General features: G+C 54.7%; 5 protein-coding genes across 5 annotated transcripts; 2 read left to right on the top strand and 3 right to left on the bottom strand.

Annotated features, from left to right (window-relative positions):
- Positions 1-180: 180 nt before the first annotated feature.
- Positions 181-981, top strand: H257_18182 (hypothetical protein; the record flags this gene model as incomplete). The annotated part of the gene is made up of 2 exons (XM_009847190.1): positions 181-634; positions 698-981. 2 exons carry the CDS (start codon positions 181-183, stop codon positions 979-981), a joined length of 738 nt encoding a protein of 245 aa, XP_009845492.1.
- Positions 982-1,078: 97 nt separating this feature from the next.
- On the top strand, positions 1,079-1,875 carry H257_18181 (hypothetical protein; the record flags this gene model as incomplete). The annotated part of the gene is made up of 2 exons (XM_009847189.1): positions 1,079-1,616; positions 1,646-1,875. 2 exons carry the CDS (start codon positions 1,079-1,081, stop codon positions 1,873-1,875), a joined length of 768 nt encoding a protein of 255 aa, XP_009845491.1.
- A 3,379-nt stretch (positions 1,876-5,254) lies between these two features.
- On the bottom strand, positions 5,255-9,399 carry H257_18180 (hypothetical protein; the record flags this gene model as incomplete). The annotated part of the gene is made up of 4 exons (XM_009847188.1): positions 5,255-7,564; positions 7,698-7,968; positions 8,013-9,152; positions 9,185-9,399. 4 exons carry the CDS (start codon positions 9,397-9,399, stop codon positions 5,255-5,257), a joined length of 3,936 nt encoding a protein of 1,311 aa, XP_009845490.1.
- Positions 9,400-9,441: 42 nt separating this feature from the next.
- On the bottom strand, positions 9,442-10,498 carry H257_18179 (hypothetical protein; the record flags this gene model as incomplete). The annotated part of the gene is made up of 2 exons (XM_009847187.1): positions 9,442-9,645; positions 9,692-10,498. 2 exons carry the CDS (start codon positions 10,496-10,498, stop codon positions 9,442-9,444), a joined length of 1,011 nt encoding a protein of 336 aa, XP_009845489.1.
- A 7,427-nt stretch (positions 10,499-17,925) lies between these two features.
- On the bottom strand, positions 17,926-18,408 carry H257_18178 (hypothetical protein; the record flags this gene model as incomplete). Its single annotated transcript, XM_009847186.1, has 2 exons — positions 17,926-18,107; positions 18,150-18,408. 2 exons carry the CDS (start codon positions 18,406-18,408, stop codon positions 17,926-17,928), a joined length of 441 nt encoding a protein of 146 aa, XP_009845488.1.
- Positions 18,409-18,634: the final 226 nt, after the last annotated feature.

Raw genomic sequence — 18,634 nt, 5'->3', positions numbered from 1 at the left:
CCCCGTATCCGGATATCCTGTTCACTACCCGACTGATAAACGTCGTCAACATGCACCTTTTCGTCACATTCTTCCGGACTTCGCTCAAATCTCCTGATTTGACCACATCAAACCGTTGGCGAGAGAACCGACAGGCCGCTCAAGCGTCACTCTCACGCTACACCCATTCTTCGCCCAGATATGACGATTCCCAACCGCGACCTACACCTGACCAACATCGGCAATCTGGCCCAGGCACTCTTGACGACCGCGGCCAACCTGAACATGGAGGTCGACCACTTAACCCGGCAGCCGCCGACCGGCGACGGACAGACGGGATCGGAGGACTGGCAACAGCAACGCACGGAAATGGAGACGGAACTGGCCCGCTTGCGAGAGACGAATGCACATCAACGCACACAGCTAGCGGACTACCATCGTGTATACAACGAAAACAAGGCCAGTCACGAGTTATTGGAGTCGCGCGTCCAAGAACTCCTGAAGAGATGGTCCAACGACGTAGCCAACCGAGACCAACAACTTCGCATCCGATCCGTACACCGGTTCTGGAACTGGCTGGGAAAGACATGTGCCATGGTGAACCCCAAGAGCGTGACCGTCTTGTGTGAAGCGTACAGCGTCCTGTTGAGGGAGGGTAGAGTGCCAATCACAGTGATGTAACGCCTCTATGCCGCGAACGGCATCCACATTTCGACAGGAGCCCCGACTGCACCCCAAACGAATGACATCGTCAAAATTCCTCCGTTCACCGCCAAGGCTTCTGCACCCGTTTACGTACTAATCAAGTATCAGGCATTGCCAAGTACCAACGAGATTGAAGGACGAGCCATAGGCGCCGGCGCAGTCACGGCCCTTGACACCGCAGCCATCACGCCCGAACGGGAAAAGTGCGGCCGAACGGGAAGTGTCTTCAAGCGGCGCCGGCGACGACGGACGCCCCTCGAAGAGAGCAAAATCCACCCCCGTATCTCCGAAACTTAAGCCTTCGGGCAACGAGTTCAAGCGTATTTCAAAGAACCCGAGAACCTCCCTCAGTCAGCATCCCTCAGTACAGTCCGTACCCGGCTTCACGCAAGAGATGTTGGACGTTTACGAGGAGGTACGAGCGACGAAGCTCTGGGAACGTTATCGGCGGGTCGGATCAATTCTCCCAGACCGAGACGGCCCAGAGGGGCAACACGTGCGTCGGTTTAACACAAGCGTGGCCACCTTTTGGGACCGGTACGGGCAACAACTCTGGGAGCGGACTTACGCCCCGTTCGGCAACGCCAACCATCTGGAACCCCTGTTCCATCAGGTCTTTAACCTCCATGTCGAGTTGCAGCTCTTGATCAACAACACCGACTACGACGACACCCTTGTCCACTTCCTGTGCTTCCCGCACCCGGCTTGGCCAGTCTTGTCACTCAACCCGCCAACGCCAAAGAAGATCCTAGCGGGCGACCCAGGGTGGAGCGCCATCGTGATGGACTACTGGGTGAATCGATCGGTTCGATTCTGGCCCGAAGTTCCGCCGATCCCGCACTCGGGAAAGACAGGGAACGAAGTTTGGTACCGGCTTGGGCGACTGTATCGAGGAACTTCATCGACGCGGGGTGCCCATGGCGTAACAAACCGTACCCTTTCGTGTCAGTGACCTTCCCAGACGACCTTTTGAGTCGCGAATGGACGAACGAGGTGATCGCTCCAAGAACAACGTACTCGTGGAACGGCCAGATAGCCAACGTGGCCTTTTGGAAAGACTCCCCCTTGCGGCGCGCCCCCATGATGGACATCCTCGACTTGGACAACTCCGACTCCGACTCCAAGGAAAAAGACGACGCTCCGAACTACAGCGCCAGCGAAGGGGACGACGGATACAACGACGAAGATTGAAAACCGCACCCGCCACGACCGCCTCGGCTTTACTTTGTCTTAATGTTCTCAGGGCTCCCCCTTTTTTTTCTTCTCTTTTTTGTGAACGTAATACATGCAGTTCATATACAATTGGTCGGTTGGAGTGCAAACCTGTTTAGAACTCGAACACCTCCGTAGGTTCCGTGTCGAGTTCGGCAAGGCGCGGACTTCGGCGGAGAGGTGGCAATCCTTTGTTTGCGCGCTCCGAGTTCTCGTACTCCGTGATGAACGAGGTATACTCCACTAGGCGTGAACGAGGAGTCCAATACTCGTTGCCATCCGCATGCAGCACCAAGTACTCGGGCTCGCCGTCGGTTCGTTTTCGCTTGTTGAGGATCTTCGAAACAGCCGACTCGACATTGGTATAGGCCAGATCGCCGTCAGGAAACAGCACGCGATCCACAAAACTGCTGGCCGGCAACAACTCTTGGCTCAACAACTCGTCGTCGGCGTCGCCCTCGTCGTGTTCCGACGCCCACTCGCCGTCCGGCGAATTGTGCAACAACCGCAGCGGTATCTCATCGTCGTACGGACGGGACCAATACCCTTGGAACCGTTTTAGTCGGTCAACGTTGATCGGTACCACGCGATCGGGGTGTGAAGGCAAGCAAATGCGGTACGTGTTCTCGCCTTGTCGAGAGTGAATTCGGTACGGACCGTGCCAATAATAAGCAAGCCGTACTCGTCGACCGTCTGAAGTATTGGTTCAACCAGACAGAGTCTGCGGGTTGAAATTCCGTACGCGTTCGCGCTTCGACCGATGCCGCCGAGCGGTTCTGTCCTTCAATCAGTTGTGCTTCAACGAGCCGTTGGGTCTCTTTGAACCAAGCAAACTGCGAACGCCGCCACTGAGGCAGGTCGTCAGACTTCCACGGCGGGTCTTGATTCGCGGACACAATATCCAACGGTTGAACCGGATCGTGGCCAAACAAACAGAAGAACGGTGAGTCGCCCAGAGTGGACTGGTAGGCCGTACGGTAAGCAAACAGCAGTCGCGGCAGGTACACGTCCCAGTCGGTATGGACAGAGTTGGCGTTCATCTTCAGCATGGTCGCCAACTTGTGGTTGAATCGTTCCACTAACCCTTGCCCTTGCGGATGTCCAGGCGCGCTAGCCATCTTCTCGATCCCCAACGTCTGGTATATCGATTGGGCCAGGTGAGACACGAAGTTGGTTCCTCGGTCCGTCAGCAACCGATCCGGCACACCGTATCTGCAAAAGACCTCGTCCACGAACACTCGCACAAAAGTCGAGGACTTCAGATCCGGCACCACGAACGCCTCAGGCCATCGCGTGAAGTAATCGACAAAGATCAATACGAACTTGTTCCCGTTCGGAGTAGGAGGGAACGGACCCAACGCATCCACGACTACCATACTGAACGGTCCCTTCAACCAGAACACCGGCATTCGTTGGAGTTTTCCGTTTCTCCACGGCCTCGATCCCTTTGCGGCACCACAACGGACACACAGTCGACAATACTCAGCCACGTCTTCACGCCACCCTTTCCAGTACCCCAGCCGTCTGACCCGTTGGGTGGTTCGTACCACCCCAAAATGCCCAGACAATGCCGAATCATGGCAGAGTTCCAGTACCGATCGGACAAGGGATAGCGGGATTATCGGGACTAACGTGGTGACAGCATTGCGCAACGGCGACTTGATGATGGTCCGCCGATATAGAATGCTTCCTTGCACCTCAAAGTGGTCTTTCATGCGTATAAGGTACCCCAGCGTGTCAAGGTCCAGAGGAACCGCGCCTTCCAGAAGGTACGCCTTCGTGGACAGTACAAAGGTGTCTTTGGCCTGCTCCATCATGAGCAGGTCAGGGGGTACGCTGTAATTGTCATTTAACGGGCCGTCGGACGCGGGTATCGGCACCTCGACGACTTCCGGACATAGATGGCTGCCGTCGCTCTCCGACGACACCACAGGGTCTAGTCCCTCGCCCGCCGTATCATCCTTTGTTTCCGTCGCTGAGCGACCCATGCTCCTCGTGACCGCTGCAGCCATGGGACCCGTACCGAGTCCGTCACCCCACGCGTCCATAGATTCGAGCCCCTGACCGCTCTCATCCGCATGGCCAGTGACAATTGCCGAGATAGGGAGCCGAGACAGTCCGTCGGTACAACCCATATTCACGCCAGGTCGGTGCGTCACCGTGAATTGAAAGCTCTGCAGGTGAGAGACCCAGCGCGCCAGCTTCGCGTTCGTGGAGTGTGACCCGGACTTGAACAGCCAAGCAAGTGCCGCGTGGTCCGTGTATAGCGTGAAGTGGCGCCGGTCGAGGTAGGCGTGGAGCTTGCTTGTCGCCCAGACGATGCCAAAACACTCGATTCCGACGTACCGTCTTTCTTGTTGATCCAACGTTGCTGTGTCTGGTTGAGTGCTTGACTGGCATAGGCTATCACACGTTCTCGGCGGCCACTTTGCTTCTGCATCAAGACAGCGCCCACGGCGATGGGGCACGCGTCCACATACACGATGAACGGAAGTCCGAAATCTGGATAGACTAGAATCGCGGACTTGCCAACGCGCGCTTCAACTTGTCCAGCGCCATATCACAGTCGCCGTCCCACTGAAACAATTCGGCTGTCTTGAGTCGCTCCAACGGTGGCGAGATCGCCGCGTACCCCTTGATGAACCGTCGGAAGTACCCAGCCAGGCCGAGGAACGCGCGTACTTCCCCCACGTTCCGCAACGGTTTGATCTTCAGCACGGACTTCACTTTTTCGGGATTAGGTAGGATCCCGCCAGGAGTGACGATGTGACCCAAGAATGCTACGGACGACTTGCCCCAGTGACATTTGGACATTTTCAATTTGAATCCGGCCTCCCTTAGGCACGTCAAGACTTGTTTGGGCCGAACTAGGTGGGTTCCAAAATCCTCGCTGAACACGATTACGTCATCCAGATAGACCAGGCACGTCCGCCACCGGTACTCCTTGAGGACTTCCTCCATAAGCCGTTCGAATTGGGGTACTGCATTGCGAAGACCAAAGGGCATCACTAGCCAGTCCGTACTTGCACGTGAACGCTGTTTTCGCGATGCTGTCTTCGGCCATCCGTACGTTCCAATACCCTGACGCGCCACGTCCATTGTTGAGAAGTACTTTGCTTTGCCCAACACGTCGAGCAGGTCATCGATCCGTGGCATGGGGTAATAGTCCTTGATTGTCACGTCGTTCAGCTTGCGGTAGTCGATGCAGAACCGGATTGATCCATCGGGCTTCCGTATCATGAGTACCGGGCTGACAGTCCCAAGTCCAGGTATTGTTGTATCTCTGCTTCCATCAGTTCGCCTTCCTTCTGGGATACTCGATACGGAGCTTGCTTGATTGGGCTGGCGTCGCCCGTGTTCACATGACACTTAACCAGATCCGTCGTCCAGGGGCTTTCGATGCCGTCACAAAAATGTCAAATTGCAGCAGCACTTTGAGCAGCACTTCTCGTTGGTCCAAACTCAGGTCAGACCGTTCCCAGTTGATTGGTATCTCTTTGAGGACCGTTGTCGGCGCCGGAGTTTTCATCAGGACCGGGCATATCACCCTTGGGTGTGCTTGTTGTGTCCACACTGTCCGTCCTTCCCCAACCGAATCCGAACTCCGGGGCGGATCATGTGTCGGCAAATCTCGATCAGGCGGTGGCTCAGGCGGTGGCTCAGGCGGTTTAGGCGCCCCCGCTTCCGCATACCCGTGTGGGAGAGTTGCTACCAAGGTGCCACAGCCGATCCTGATCGTGTCCTCGCTAGGATTTTGCACTTGTACCCAGATCATGTTCGAGGAGGCCACACCAAGCGATCGCGCCAAGTGAATTTGGAAACCCGGGAGGGATTCCGACAACACGTGGGTACCGCAAGGTATCGGCGTGGAAAACGAACACTTGACCATCCGTCGCTGCCGAGGACGGATCCGTAGTGGACTCGTCAGGGCCAACGTGGTCAAGTCCGACAAGAACGGCGAATCACTCGTAGCCATCGCCATCGTAGCCTGACTCTTCGGATGCTCGTCAATTGGTGTAAGCTTGATCACGTACGACGTGTGCGGGATTCGTAGCTCGTTCGTCTCTAAATCAATGACCGCTTTACACCGCCGCAGAAAGTATATGCCCAAAACGCAGTCGACCACTGTATCTGGCATGACCCAACAGGGAAAAACTTCGGTGCGACCCGCGATCCCGATGGCGAAGCGGCGCAGCCCCAACGTAGCCAGCGATCGGTTCTCCACAGAAACCAACCCAGACTTTCGAGGCCACAAAGCGGGAGCCCCAAGACTGAGCCAACACCGTTCGCTCAACAAGGACACCAAGGCACCCGTATCGATCAGGGCAGACATCTTGGCGCCGTTCACAGACACTACCGTCAGTGGCACCGCGTTGTCGTTGCTGAGATGGCAAATCAGTCTAGACGGATGGGCCCTCGCCACACTCGTCACAGTATACAAGTCCCGCTGATATGTTGAGTCATTTCGCCATGCGTTGCGGTGACTTCGAGCTACTTCGTCTTCCGGACTTGGTTCATAAACCGGTTCCGTGTCGCAAAATGGATCCGAGTGAAAGACCTCCGCCTTGCCAATTAACTGAACAGAGTCCGCAGCCACCGAACCCACCGGCAGACGGGGCGTTCGCGCCAATTCCCGAGGTGGCAAAGGTGTCCCCTCGGCTTGGAGGACTATATGACCCACCGCGAGTTCCAGAAACGCGCGACGCGGCGCGAAGCAATGCCAGTTGAGTCGCCACACCTCATCTGGACGCCGAGTCGATTCCAGATCCACTAATGGGATTGATGCGGTGAGCCCCAATAAGTCGAAACAGTACTCGGCACACCCATAGAAATTCACCCGCTTCCTGGACCGGACATCACACCCGACCGCTGCTACGACCGATTTCTCGAACATCTCGGAAGTCGCCAGGTGTAGACGGCCAGACTCGGACTCGCCGACCGGACCAACACCATGAATTTCGGTGGAACGGACGTATTTGCGGTAAATCCGGGCCCACCAAGTAGTCGCCACCAATGCCGATCGGTTGTCGTTGAAATTCCGATCCGCCCGACGAGCTTCTTCACACGTCTCCAGGGCACTCGCGAACCACCGAAGCCATCTGGCCGGATCGTCCACATCCGCCGGAGTTTCCAATAGTCGCATATCCTCGTCTGTCAATTTCCTCTGAATCGCTTGCACGATCACCTCCGCAATGTCTCGATGCGTGGGACTCTTGCGTCGGTCGCGGATTTTCCGTACTTGGTCCGCCACGTCTGCCTTGGTCAACGGTAACATCCGATCTTCCATGTCTGAGTGAAGACCTTCCACGATCCCTGGAAAGTCGCACCGGACGATTGCTTCAATTTGGTGAGGGGTGAAGACCCAGCGGACCGACGGGTCGTTCACAGACGGCAACGTCAGCTTTTCCCGTCCCGTGGCCTGCGACTCTACTAAGGTCGAATGCGGCAAACATGCATACCCGCCGGCTGTCGACGCCGCACCTTGAACAGGAATGTCCACCCGTACCGCTCGTGCTTCCGATGACGCAACTGAGTCGACTACCGACTTCTCGTATTGGTCCTCGTATTGGTCCTGACTTTCCAACGGAGCCTGCTCAAGGCTCACCCCGTAGGCACTCCACACGAAGATGGTCCGGCTCATTGTAGTTGTAGCATCGGCGATCCCCCGCTAGCGCCCACGGTTGGAAAGGAACCGAGCACTCCCAGTTAGTGTGACCCACGGTGTTGCAACGAGAGCACTTCATCTTAGTGTACGGGCACGCCTCGGGCCCATGACCACTTCGTTGAAAACGCCCATATACCACACGGCCCGACTGTGTCGTCGTCTCGTCGGGATCCATGTGGATATTCGGCACCACCGGCTGATTCCCCGACGGACGACGCGGAGCGATGTTGGCCACTACATTCGTCAATGAAACCAACTGGTTTTGCATCATTGAGGCTACATCTGCCCGAAGCGCCGCCATAGCCTCTTCTGTGGACTTGCTGGTCGCCTCCGTCGAGTTCGTACGGTTCACCCGCGTCGCCGAGGACGTAAATCGTGGAACGTCGTGTCCGTTCGCGTCATTGAGTCTCATATCAAGGTCCATTCGCGAAAACGAAGGTAGTCCAGGCACTCCTGAATCGTACCCGGTCGCGTCTCCGACCCTCGGATGCACGAGGCCACGCCAGGATCCTTGCAACCGTCGATGAAGATCTGCACCGCTTGAGAATGTCGCAACTCGAGATCTTGGGCGGCATCGTTGATACGCCACGCGTATTCCCGGACGGTTTCTTTCGCCTTGCGGATACTGTTCTGCGTGATTTCGGCCATCTTCGCGCTCATGCTCTTCTGTACAAACTCCTTGTAAAATGCGCTTCTTGTGCTGCGCCAAGTCCGGTTCGAGCCTTCGCGGTGACGACGGGCCCACCAATCCTGGACAGTACGGATCTTCGACTCGGCCACGCTGTATTGAAAGATGCGTATGAGCTCGATATCCGTCAGCTCGAACTCAATCTGAAGGTCGTCGAGATGTCCCAAGAAATGGTCCAATTGCAACTTGTCCACACTTTCGAGCTTAAGCGATTGCTTGCGGGCGTTGCCCACCAACGAATGTCGATCCGCCGGCCGACGGGAGTATGGGTCCGCACCAAACCGTGGATACGGAGCCGGATCTCCACCGCCATCACCACCATTCCCTCCGGGTCCGCCGCCCCCACTGAGTCCACCCGAACCATATGCGCCTTCTCCAAATCGGCGCGGATCGTTCCCGTCACCGCCATCGCCACGGCCACTCGTAGGGGCAGGTGCGGACCGGTACGGCTCCGGACGAAGCGGGGCGTGCGTTCCCATCGTCGAAGCCAGAGCCGGCTCCATAACTGAAGTGCTCGTTCCCGCCATGTACACCAGTATAGTATGACTCGTCGGAAGGAACGGAGTCTGCATCGTCTTCAAGGTGTCAAAGATGGCATCCAATTTGTCAGTCACTGAACCTTTCGAGGGGTGCATACCAAGGACCGGAGTCCGGTCGATCGTGAAGTCAGAGCCCATGACCGTAGAAGAAACCGAAGAACCACCAGACGGGGCTCGCCGTACTTGTACCGTCGAGTCATGCAAGTAGCCAGGTTGTTGAACAGGATGCGCCGTTTCATACTCCAACGCGGGGACGACGTTGGGTTGGTCCGGGGTTGGTGGCGGCACGCGAAGCAGTTCCAGCCGTTCTGACAGAAGTCGCGATCGTTCCGCCTGCATCGCGATGTTCATCTCTCCAAATTCGCTTGTGAACGGTCGTTTGACAACTGAGTCAACCATGATCGGCGCTCCTCGTCAAACAGGGCACGCTCGTCGGCCACCTTGGCTGCAAATCCCCGTTTGGCCTCGTCGAGCCGAACCCGTTCTTGAGCTAACGCGGCCTGAGCACTGACGAGCTCGGCGGCCGTCCCTTCGAGAACTTTTCGTTCCGACCGTAGTTCCTCCCGAGACAGAAGGTCCGACTGCAACTCGCCGTTCATGTCCGTGAACATGTTCAAGTTGATGTTACTTTCATGGGCCTCACCTTCCAAAATCTAGATCTGAAGGTCGCGCGCGTCGACAACGGCATTCAGACGTCGTTCTTCTTCGATCTGGGAGACGACTCGCGTTGTAAGCTTTAATACTTCTAGCTTCAATCCCTCGCATCTGGGGCAGGCCACAAGAGCCGCCGTTTGTTTCTCGGCGTCGGCCCTTTCGAGTAGAGTGATGGTCCTGTCTTTCTGTGCCTGGCTGGCCCTCTACTCATCACCATCCAAACGGGCTTGCTCTCGTATCGCGTGTCACAGCCAGTTGACCGTCGATGTCCGTCGTTTGACCCTGGACAGTGTCCTCCACGAGACCCGAGTTGAGCACCTCTTGACGGGCCTCCTTCCCCATGCGTTCCCGCTCCGCCTCGAGTCGTATCGCGTATCCACGCTGGACCAAAGCCGCCTGCTGTTGGAACGACGACTCCATGTTGATGAGTGCCAGTTGGAACGCCTCTTGTCGAGCTTGTTCTTGTCGCCTCATGATGTCTTCGAACCGTGACGCCCACTCCGCCAAATGCGATTCCTTGTGCTCCAGCAAGCTCATCCGTTCTGTACACGCCTGAAGCAGAAAATCGTTGAACGCCTTCACTTGAGCCTCCCGCATTGCATTCACAAATCCCAGTCGCCCTTCCGCCTTCATGCGAACGCCAACCACGCCAGGAGTCGCGGGGTTCGCTTCGCCCGCTCCCTCCACACGAGGTGCAACTGCCACCGACACCACCGGTCCAATAATCCCTCCAAGTCGTCCAGTGCCCTCCTCGTCGTCGACAGCACCTTTCTCCGGTAGCAGTTCGTCACGGTTGTTTGACTTCGGGGATAGCGGTCGCGGAGACGAATAGTCCCAGGTGAACGCGACCATTTCTCTTCCTTGTACGGTTTTCTTCTTGCGCGGAGACCGGATCGGCAGCTCCTCCGTTCCTTCCGTCTTATCGGGCGACACATCGGGCGATCCGTCTGGGTCTCGTTTTCTGTCACGAAAAGGCGACACCATCCCGTCCACTTCCTCAGCCACATCATCAAGCGTCGTACACACGCACTCGACTGGGTTTCTCGTACAGCCCATACTCCGGTTCAAGGATTTGAAGGCGTCGCGATGACCGCGGGGGTTTCTCCGGTGAAGACATCTTCCTTCGCGGTTCACTCTTGCTTGGTTCGACCGGTCGTTCGGCAAGCAATGTACCCTGCTGCTCCACCAAAAGATGTCACGTAAAACGTAACAAGTCCAAAGGGTTCTAGCTTGGGAAACGACGCGGTCTCAACACAGATCTCGATGGGGTAGTCGAGATCGCGTGCTGGAACAACGGCAAACACGTGGGGTGGTTAGAGCGAAAACTATTGTTAGGTTGCTACTTCTACGATCAGGCAAAGACGACAGTCAGCCTGCCCCGTATCCGGATATCCTGTTCACTACCCGACTGATAAACGTCGTCAACATGCACCTTTTCGTCACACACCAGCAACTACCGGTAGCGTATCCGAACATTATCCGGATAATGGGATCAAATTTACTGGCACCGGTGCAGATGCTGATGGTAGACGTGATAATCCGTCAGCAGCGCCATTGAGTTCGCCTGCTCGGTGTATCACGGTGTCATCCAGTCCTTGTATTTCCATCGCCCATCTGGATAGTTTGTGGTTGCCTGGTCGGGATCCTTGGTTGAAGAGCCAAGTGAGACCTTTATGGTTGGTGTGGATGGTGAAGTGTCGCTGGTCAACATATGGAAGGAACTTGCGCGTAGCCCAGACGACGCCCCATTATTCGATTTCAGAGATACTCATCTCCTTGGTGATCCACTTCTGTTGAGCCTTGGAGAGAGACTGGCTTGCGTATTCATTGACGCGGTTCTTGCCATCTAGTTTCTGCATGAGGACCGCGTCGACTGCGATGTAACTTCCATCGACCCAAATATCAAAGGGCAGGTCGAAGTCGGGATGAGCGAGGATGGGAGGCGAGATAAGACTGCGTTTAAGTTTGCCAAGGGCTACGTCGCAGTCTGGCGTCCAGACGAAGGTCTCATCCGTGACCAAGGCTGAAGTAACTTGCGAGGCAGAGGAAGGCACGGACTTGTGACACATCTTTGAGCGTTTTGACTCGCAGAACAGACTTGATCTTCTCAGGGTTCGGGAGTATGCCAGCCAGCGTGATGATGTGTCCCAGAAATGGGACAGATGAGCGACTCCACTTGCACTTGGGCATCTTGAGCTTGAAGCCTCCTTCTCGGAACTTGGTCAAGATTTTGGTGAGTCGGACGAGATTAGCCCCGAAGGCTTCCCTGAAGACGATGCAGTCGTCAAGGTAAACGAGGCATGTCCGCCACTTTAGTCAATCAAGATGTGCTCCATGAGACGCTCGAAACATGGGACTACATTGCACAGGCTAAATGGCAGGATAAGCCAGCCATTCGTAAAGTCCATACTTCCAGGTAAACGTAGCCTTCTCGATAATTCCTTGGGACATCCGGACATTATAATATCCAGACGCGATGTCCATAGTTGAGAACAGTTTGGCTCGTCCGAGTACGTCCAGTAGGTCGTCGATACGAGGCATCGGGTACGAGTCTTTGACTGTGACGCTGTTGAGTTTGCGATAGTCAATGCAAAACGGATCGATCCGTACGGCTTCCTGAACATGAGGACGGGACTGGCCCATGGGCTCTTGGACGGTCGTATTAGACCGAGGTCTATGTACTGGTTCAGTTCAGCTCCATGATGTCGCCTTCAGCCTTTGATGTGCGGTAAGGAGCGGATCGGATTGGTTGCGCGTTGCCCGTGTCGATACTGAACTCCGCTAGATGTGTCTTTCCAGGGGCTTTGGACGTGCCGACAAATATGTCGGTGAACTTCACCAAGGTCTTTCGTTGGAGTTCTCGTTGTTCGATGCTGAGAGTTGAGTCGGACCAGTCGATGGGTAGTTCCTTCGCCGGACTGGTCGTCTTTTGCACTGGGCAGACCATATTGGGGGCCCCAATTTGAGTGAGGACCCTCCCAGGTAGTCCATTCAGTGGCGAGTCAAACGAGTCGTCCGGCTGCAGGCGAGACGAATGGGGTTGCGACGAAGAATTTTGAGTATGTTCGGTGTACTTAGGGGGAAGCGCCATCCAAGTTCCAAGGTGTGTGTTGGCTTGTAGCGTGAGCGGTTCATACGAAGCGTTAGCAAGATCGATTAGGATCGTGTTGGACGACGTTTTGCAATATAACGCCGCTGCAATCTGGGCTTGCGCGTTCGTTCGAGGTTCCACGAGAAACGTAGTGGACAAGGGGAGATCATGTCCGGCCAAGCATGGGACATGTCGAACGGATCGAGGCGGGACGGTAATAGTTTCGGCCACCGTCGTGAGACCGACCGGGTGTGAAGTAGGTACGGAGTCGTCCAGATGCTTGAGAGCAGAATTCGCTGTCCATCTGACAGTGTCAGGGTATTTATTGTCCTTGAGGTTGATAATGGCCCCCAAGTAACGGAGCAAGTCGAGGCCGAGGATGCAGTCTGTCAACGACGTAGATATGACACAAAAAGGAAATGACACCTTGGCGCCAGCGAGGTGAAACGAGAATTCCGCGGCCCAAAATGTCGAGTTTCGAGTTGTCTGCAGTGACAAAGCCCAGACGAGGTTGTTTGAGTATGGGCTGGCCGAGGCGATGCCAAAATGACGCACTGATGAAACTACTGGTTGCTCCAGTGTCAATGAGAACCGTTGCTTGTACACGGTCGATGTACGCTTTGACGAAAGGTTTCATCGCCGTCTGTGTCCGAGTGTCAGACACAGCGATGCGCGCGACAAGGCGAGACGAAGGTGGCCAGTCGTTGAACAGGTCGTCACAATAGGTCGGGTTTAGTTTTGACGAGCGACTTTGGTAGTTTTGAGTTCCCTGTAAATGAATGCGTTGTCGAGCAACGCTGGACTGGGAGGACTTGTCCGATGGGCAGTCGAGTGGTAGTTCGTCCTAGGAATCGATAGGTGATCTGGACGAGATTGTTGAACGTGAGATCTTAGAACGTGCGTGCCAGCGATGCTGAAGCCTTTGACACCGTTGGCGAAGGTGAGTTATCAGGCACCGCGTATAGTCCAGGTCAAGGGAGTCGTCAAACTCGTCGCCGGCCTCACATAGCAGCACATCGTAAAGATTAGGGTCGACCAATTGTATGTGAGCGACAGCCTCGGATGTTTTGAAGTCGCGATTCACGCGTTTAGCCTCGCCACACTTATTGAGCGTGTCTGCGAACAATACCATTTGGCTTCGTCCTCGATATCTGCCGGTGCCAAAAGTAGGTGGGCATCTGACAGAAGAAGGAGGTTGAGAGTTTTATCTCCTCCTGTGAAGGGTTCTTGCGACGTTGGCTGATGCGATCAGTTTGCATGCGGACGTCAGCTGGAGTAATCTGGTAAAATCGATCCTCGATTTCCTTGGGATATTTCTCCTCGCGTATTTCAGGGCACGACGAAAGAAGGTCGTTGACTTCAGCGTCCGAGAAGACTGGGCGTGCAGGTTGGCCGTCCGCGCCTTTGCGAACCTGATTGCGCGAAGTCGTTGAAGCAACTGTCGAGTCGAGTGATGGTGCTTGAATATGAGCCGTAGACTCGTCACAAACAGACTTGGCCAGACAAACGTGATTCGTCGGAGTGGGTCTTGAGTGCGTAGGTGAAGAGTTTGACTCAAGCTTGACCAGACGAACAGAATCCGTCGTCGTGAAACATTAGTGTGCGTAGAGAGATGCGGCATTCGAGTCGAGTCCAAGATTCAATGATGGATAAAAGACGTGATTCCTTCCTCCGTCGTAACCATTGGGATCGAACAAGAAAAGGAAGATGCATTGTTCTCAGGTTCATCTCAGCGCCAAAGCCTCAGCTTGATTTGCGGGTTTGGATGAGCACTTGGTGACGGTGTGTCCAGGCTGGCCGCAGAAGTGGCAGAGCTTGACATGTTCGCCTGGGTAGTGTCCCGTCTGGCCCCAAGAGTTGCAGCGCATAGTCCGTCGGGAGCATTCGCTGGCACCATGACCACGACGATCAAAACGGCCACAGACGTATCGGCCGCTGACCGTCATTTCGTCGGGCTTGGACGACATAACCACTGGGGTATGGCCAACACGAGTTCGTCCGGCACCGGACATTTGATTCTGAGTCGGTGTCAGGTTCGGTGGAAGGGCCGCTTGACCGGAAGGTGCAATGGTATTAGGAGCATATGGTTGGTGATACGGCAGTCCATAAGACGAAGTCGCGCGCCCGTATGGTTGCGACGGCTGAATCGGGGCAGCATAGTTGGGCTGAGTTTGACGAGTCAAGGCATCAACAAACCCTTGCTGGACTTGGTTCGAACGCCCCATCAACGCGACGAACGCCTTTTGTTCCTGGGCATTGTTCGTCGTCTTGAGTTCGAGAATTTGCCGCATCGCCGCTTGGTCTTCAAACTCGACATGATATCTGCGGCGTGACAGACGAGGCGACGCCAGAAGAGCTGAACGTTCACTGGTAGTTGCACGAGGCGACGCCGACGTTGAGGCCGAGGAGTTGGATCGAGGCTTGGCGTACGCCTGGGGCTTGGCAATTTTTTCGTCCAGACGAACATCATGCGCGTGAAGGAGTTTCATACAGTCGGCGATTGAGTTGAGTTTCGCGGTCGGTGTGTTTGAGACATGACTCTGCACGGGCGTGACGGACTCCGCGTTTGAACATGGCAACCCCTTTACTAGCTGGGAAGTCCACTTCGTCCAAGATTGTCTGAATTGCGTACGCCTTTACCGGTTCGTCCATGTAACGCTCAGACGCTTCGATCAGGTTGTACCCGAGGTCGCGAGGTGTGCTGCTGCAGAACTGGTCCACAAAGCTGTCATGGATTTCGGACCAGACCTCACCGCCTTTCGTCTTGGAGTAGGCGATCCACCAGGCTTTCAGGGTAGTGGGAGTCTTGTCGGCCGAGAGCTTCAGACCGAGAAGAGACTTACGTTCGTCGTCAGTCAGACCACGACGGTCAGCTTGATCCACAAGTTGCTTCATGAAGTACTCGCAGTGATCATGGGTGTTCGACGACGGGATGGTAGTGTATTTCACAGCGCGACCGAATGCTTGGTTTCTCGAGGACGTGTCGATAGCCTCCTTGACGTCAGCCATGTTACTGGACATTTTGGTCAAGAGGGCAGTGAGTTCGGAAGGTAGCAGAAAAGGGTAGCGCGAGGATGGTTCGGGTGCAGGGATCAAAGTTTGGGCTAGACGGGACGAGAAGTCTAGATTGATCAATGCGCGCTTCGAGAAGTAGCACGCAGTCTTGCAGAAGGGTCTTGTCGTGGACGAGAGACGAGACGCGCTCGTGTTAGAAATGGTTTTCCTGGCGCGCTTCGAGACAGGGACGAGTGTCGTCTGAATAGGCAGGTGGTGCAGGAAGTTGTTCGTGGAGGAGACGACCAAGAACTTGGACGTGAGACGAGAGACGTTCAACTTCGCGGAAGACACGGTCTTCGTACGAGTGAAGAGCGGTCTGCAGTAGAGCGGTAGCCGAGGCGTTGCAGCGAAGAGTGCAATTCAGAAATGACCCGAGCATTGACGGACATTGCCGTTGGATCTGAAACCGCCAGCGCAGAAGTTCGAAGGAGATTCACGGAAACGTCCAATGTTTGAAGTTCAACTTGAATCGACGAGACGTTTTGAGTCAAAGTCTTCTTCCGTTCGGCCACTGTATCAACAGCGTTGCCGAGGTGGACAATTTCGTCGGTAGCAGCTAACTGCCAGGCACGGGTAGACGAAAGGGTTTCGTCCAGTCTGTGCGAAAGGTCCGTGGTCGCATCTTGGTGTCTGAGGGACAAGGTTTGCAAGGTTTGGACTTGTTCTGAAAAGTGGTATGAAAACTTTGGAGTAAGGTTCGCATATCTATATTTGCGAGATCCGCACTGGACGGAGAACTAGCGACCAAATCCGACTCGGTCGTAGGTTACATAATCGAGTTGTCGTCCGTTTCCATTTCACCAAAGTCGTCGAGAATGGATCGGATGGGAGGTGGTCCGTCAAGCGTCAAGATCGGCGGCATCGTCAACGACGGCATTCTTCAGTCGCGTCGACGTCCATAGGTTCGTCGTGGAGAACGAGAGGAGCCAGACCAAACGGTAGGTCTGGTTCAAATACCATCAAGTGCTGATGACGTTCCACGATAGGTTGATGAATGGGCACCCTGCCGAATAGCGGACAGGACTCGGCATGGTTCGTGATGTCCTCGACACTCATGGGTTCGTCTGGACAGGCCGACGAGGTGTGGTCGTCCATCCGTTGGGGGGGAGTTTAGTTGGATCTCGGATCCACGTGAGCGATTCGAGGCAATCCAAATGGCAAAGCAGGATTGTAGACGGCAGTCTTGTGGACGAAGTTGGAAGCCGGCAGGGCCAGATGAGTCGGCGACGAAGAGTTAAAGCGCGATCTCGCCTGGTCCAGTACTAAACTGGTTTCGTAGTTTTCGGGAGAAGCTCGTCTCGCCATAGTCAGCTGGTCTTCAGTGTTAAGCTGGGGGTGCGAGTCGTCACTACATGCGGGGATGTGACAAATTGCCTCATGAGGCTCTGCCTCATGGGCTAATCCGAACAGTAACCGGAAATACTGACCTAATTGAGCCTAAATGAGTTCAGCATAATACAGGCGTGCCAGTAAGACCAGGAAACCACTTCACATACCAACACCAAGTAAACGTACTTCGTCGTTGAACAAGCCTTGTCTGGGAGCGGCACGGCCTTACGGCCTACCTGCCGCTTTTCCCGACAGGAGGAATAGATAGATCATTCGGTAAAATGAGAGGTTTATATCCGCACGCAGACGGCCTCCCGGGCGCTCGGGGCCTGCTGTAAGGCTTGGTCATTGCCAGTGATGTAAGTCTAAGTAACAATTCACTAGCGGTTCAGGGAAAAAAGAATGACTTCAAAAGGTATTGATCCCAGGACCTCAGGGTTACGAACCCAACACACTGACCTCTACAGAGAACCGAGTAGGAACACGCGCACAGTGGTATTTTGAAATATATGGGGAATTGTATGCCAATGCGCAAGTTGTGATTCCGAGTACGAATTATAATTTTGCAATCAGTTCAATCTGATTAATTTTATTATATCCAATCATACAATTTACAAACTTTTTATGAGCATACTATTGGTTAAAATATAAAATATGAAAAAATACTATTGGTTGACGTCGGAATTTATGAATGCTCCATGGAAAGAAAATAGTGTCGATACCACTGTGCGCGAGTTCCTACTCGGTTCTCTGTAGCCCAGCGGCCCATTATAATGTGGCTTGGATTTTATGCTATCTGTGGATATAACCTCTTTTACTCACACATACCGGTACTAGATAAATAGGTAAGACAAGGATTATTCGGGATAATATTCGGATGAGGCTGTGCCTAATGAGGCTATAAAGCTGCTCCCCTACATGCGTCATTTCCATCAAGACTGGTACACTATGGGCGTGGGCAGACACTTGAGCCAAGTGATGAATTGTTTCGGTCACAGACTGCACGCTAGAGGTCAGTAGCGACAACGTTCCAGGCGTAGAACTTGACGAGGAAGGAGTACGAGTCGTTCGAAGTCAAGCGCGCAATCGGACTGGTAGAGGTGAGTGGGACAACAGACTGGGTTAACATCTCGTTGTCGTTGCTTCCGGCCAACATGGACATGTCTGACTTGTTTTCGTCCGAGCTTACTTAAGCCATATCTTCAGTGTATACAAGCTCTTCAGACGAACTTCGGGGCTCCATGGATAGGTCTCTCTCGTCGTATAGGAGAGAGGCCAGTTCACGACGGAGGTCGAGGTAGTATCGGCGGCCTCGACCGAGACTTCGGCCTTTGCTTCGTTTCTCCAAGTCTCGTTGCTCAGGAGAGTTGGAGTGGTGTTGGATTCGGTAGTTGATGTCTCGATTCAACTGTTTCTGGACAGGGGTGCCTTGGGCAGGTTCAGGCTGACTTTTACACTCTTCATCAGAGCTGCTGCTAGGAGACTTCATCGTCAGCCACGCTCACGAGGTCAAGCCTCGTATCGGTCAGGGCTGGAACGGCTGAGGCGATATTCGTGTCGTCTGCGATTGCTTGGACGGGAGGTGGACCGAGAGGCCTTTGCTCATCCAGGTGTGCTGGATTTCTTGGTTTAGCAGGAGAGTTACCCTGCTTCTCCACCATTTTTGTGGCGGTCTTAGGGGTTAGACGCACAAAACTTTCGAAGGTCCGGAGGAT

Source organism: Aphanomyces astaci (assembly GCF_000520075.1).
Source record: "Aphanomyces astaci strain APO3 unplaced genomic scaffold supercont1.141, whole genome shotgun sequence".
Classification (NCBI taxonomy): Eukaryota; Oomycota; class Saprolegniomycetes; order Saprolegniales; family Verrucalvaceae; genus Aphanomyces; species Aphanomyces astaci.
The sequence above is the reverse complement of the archived record's forward strand: the minus strand, read 5'-3'. Positions and strand labels throughout refer to the sequence as shown.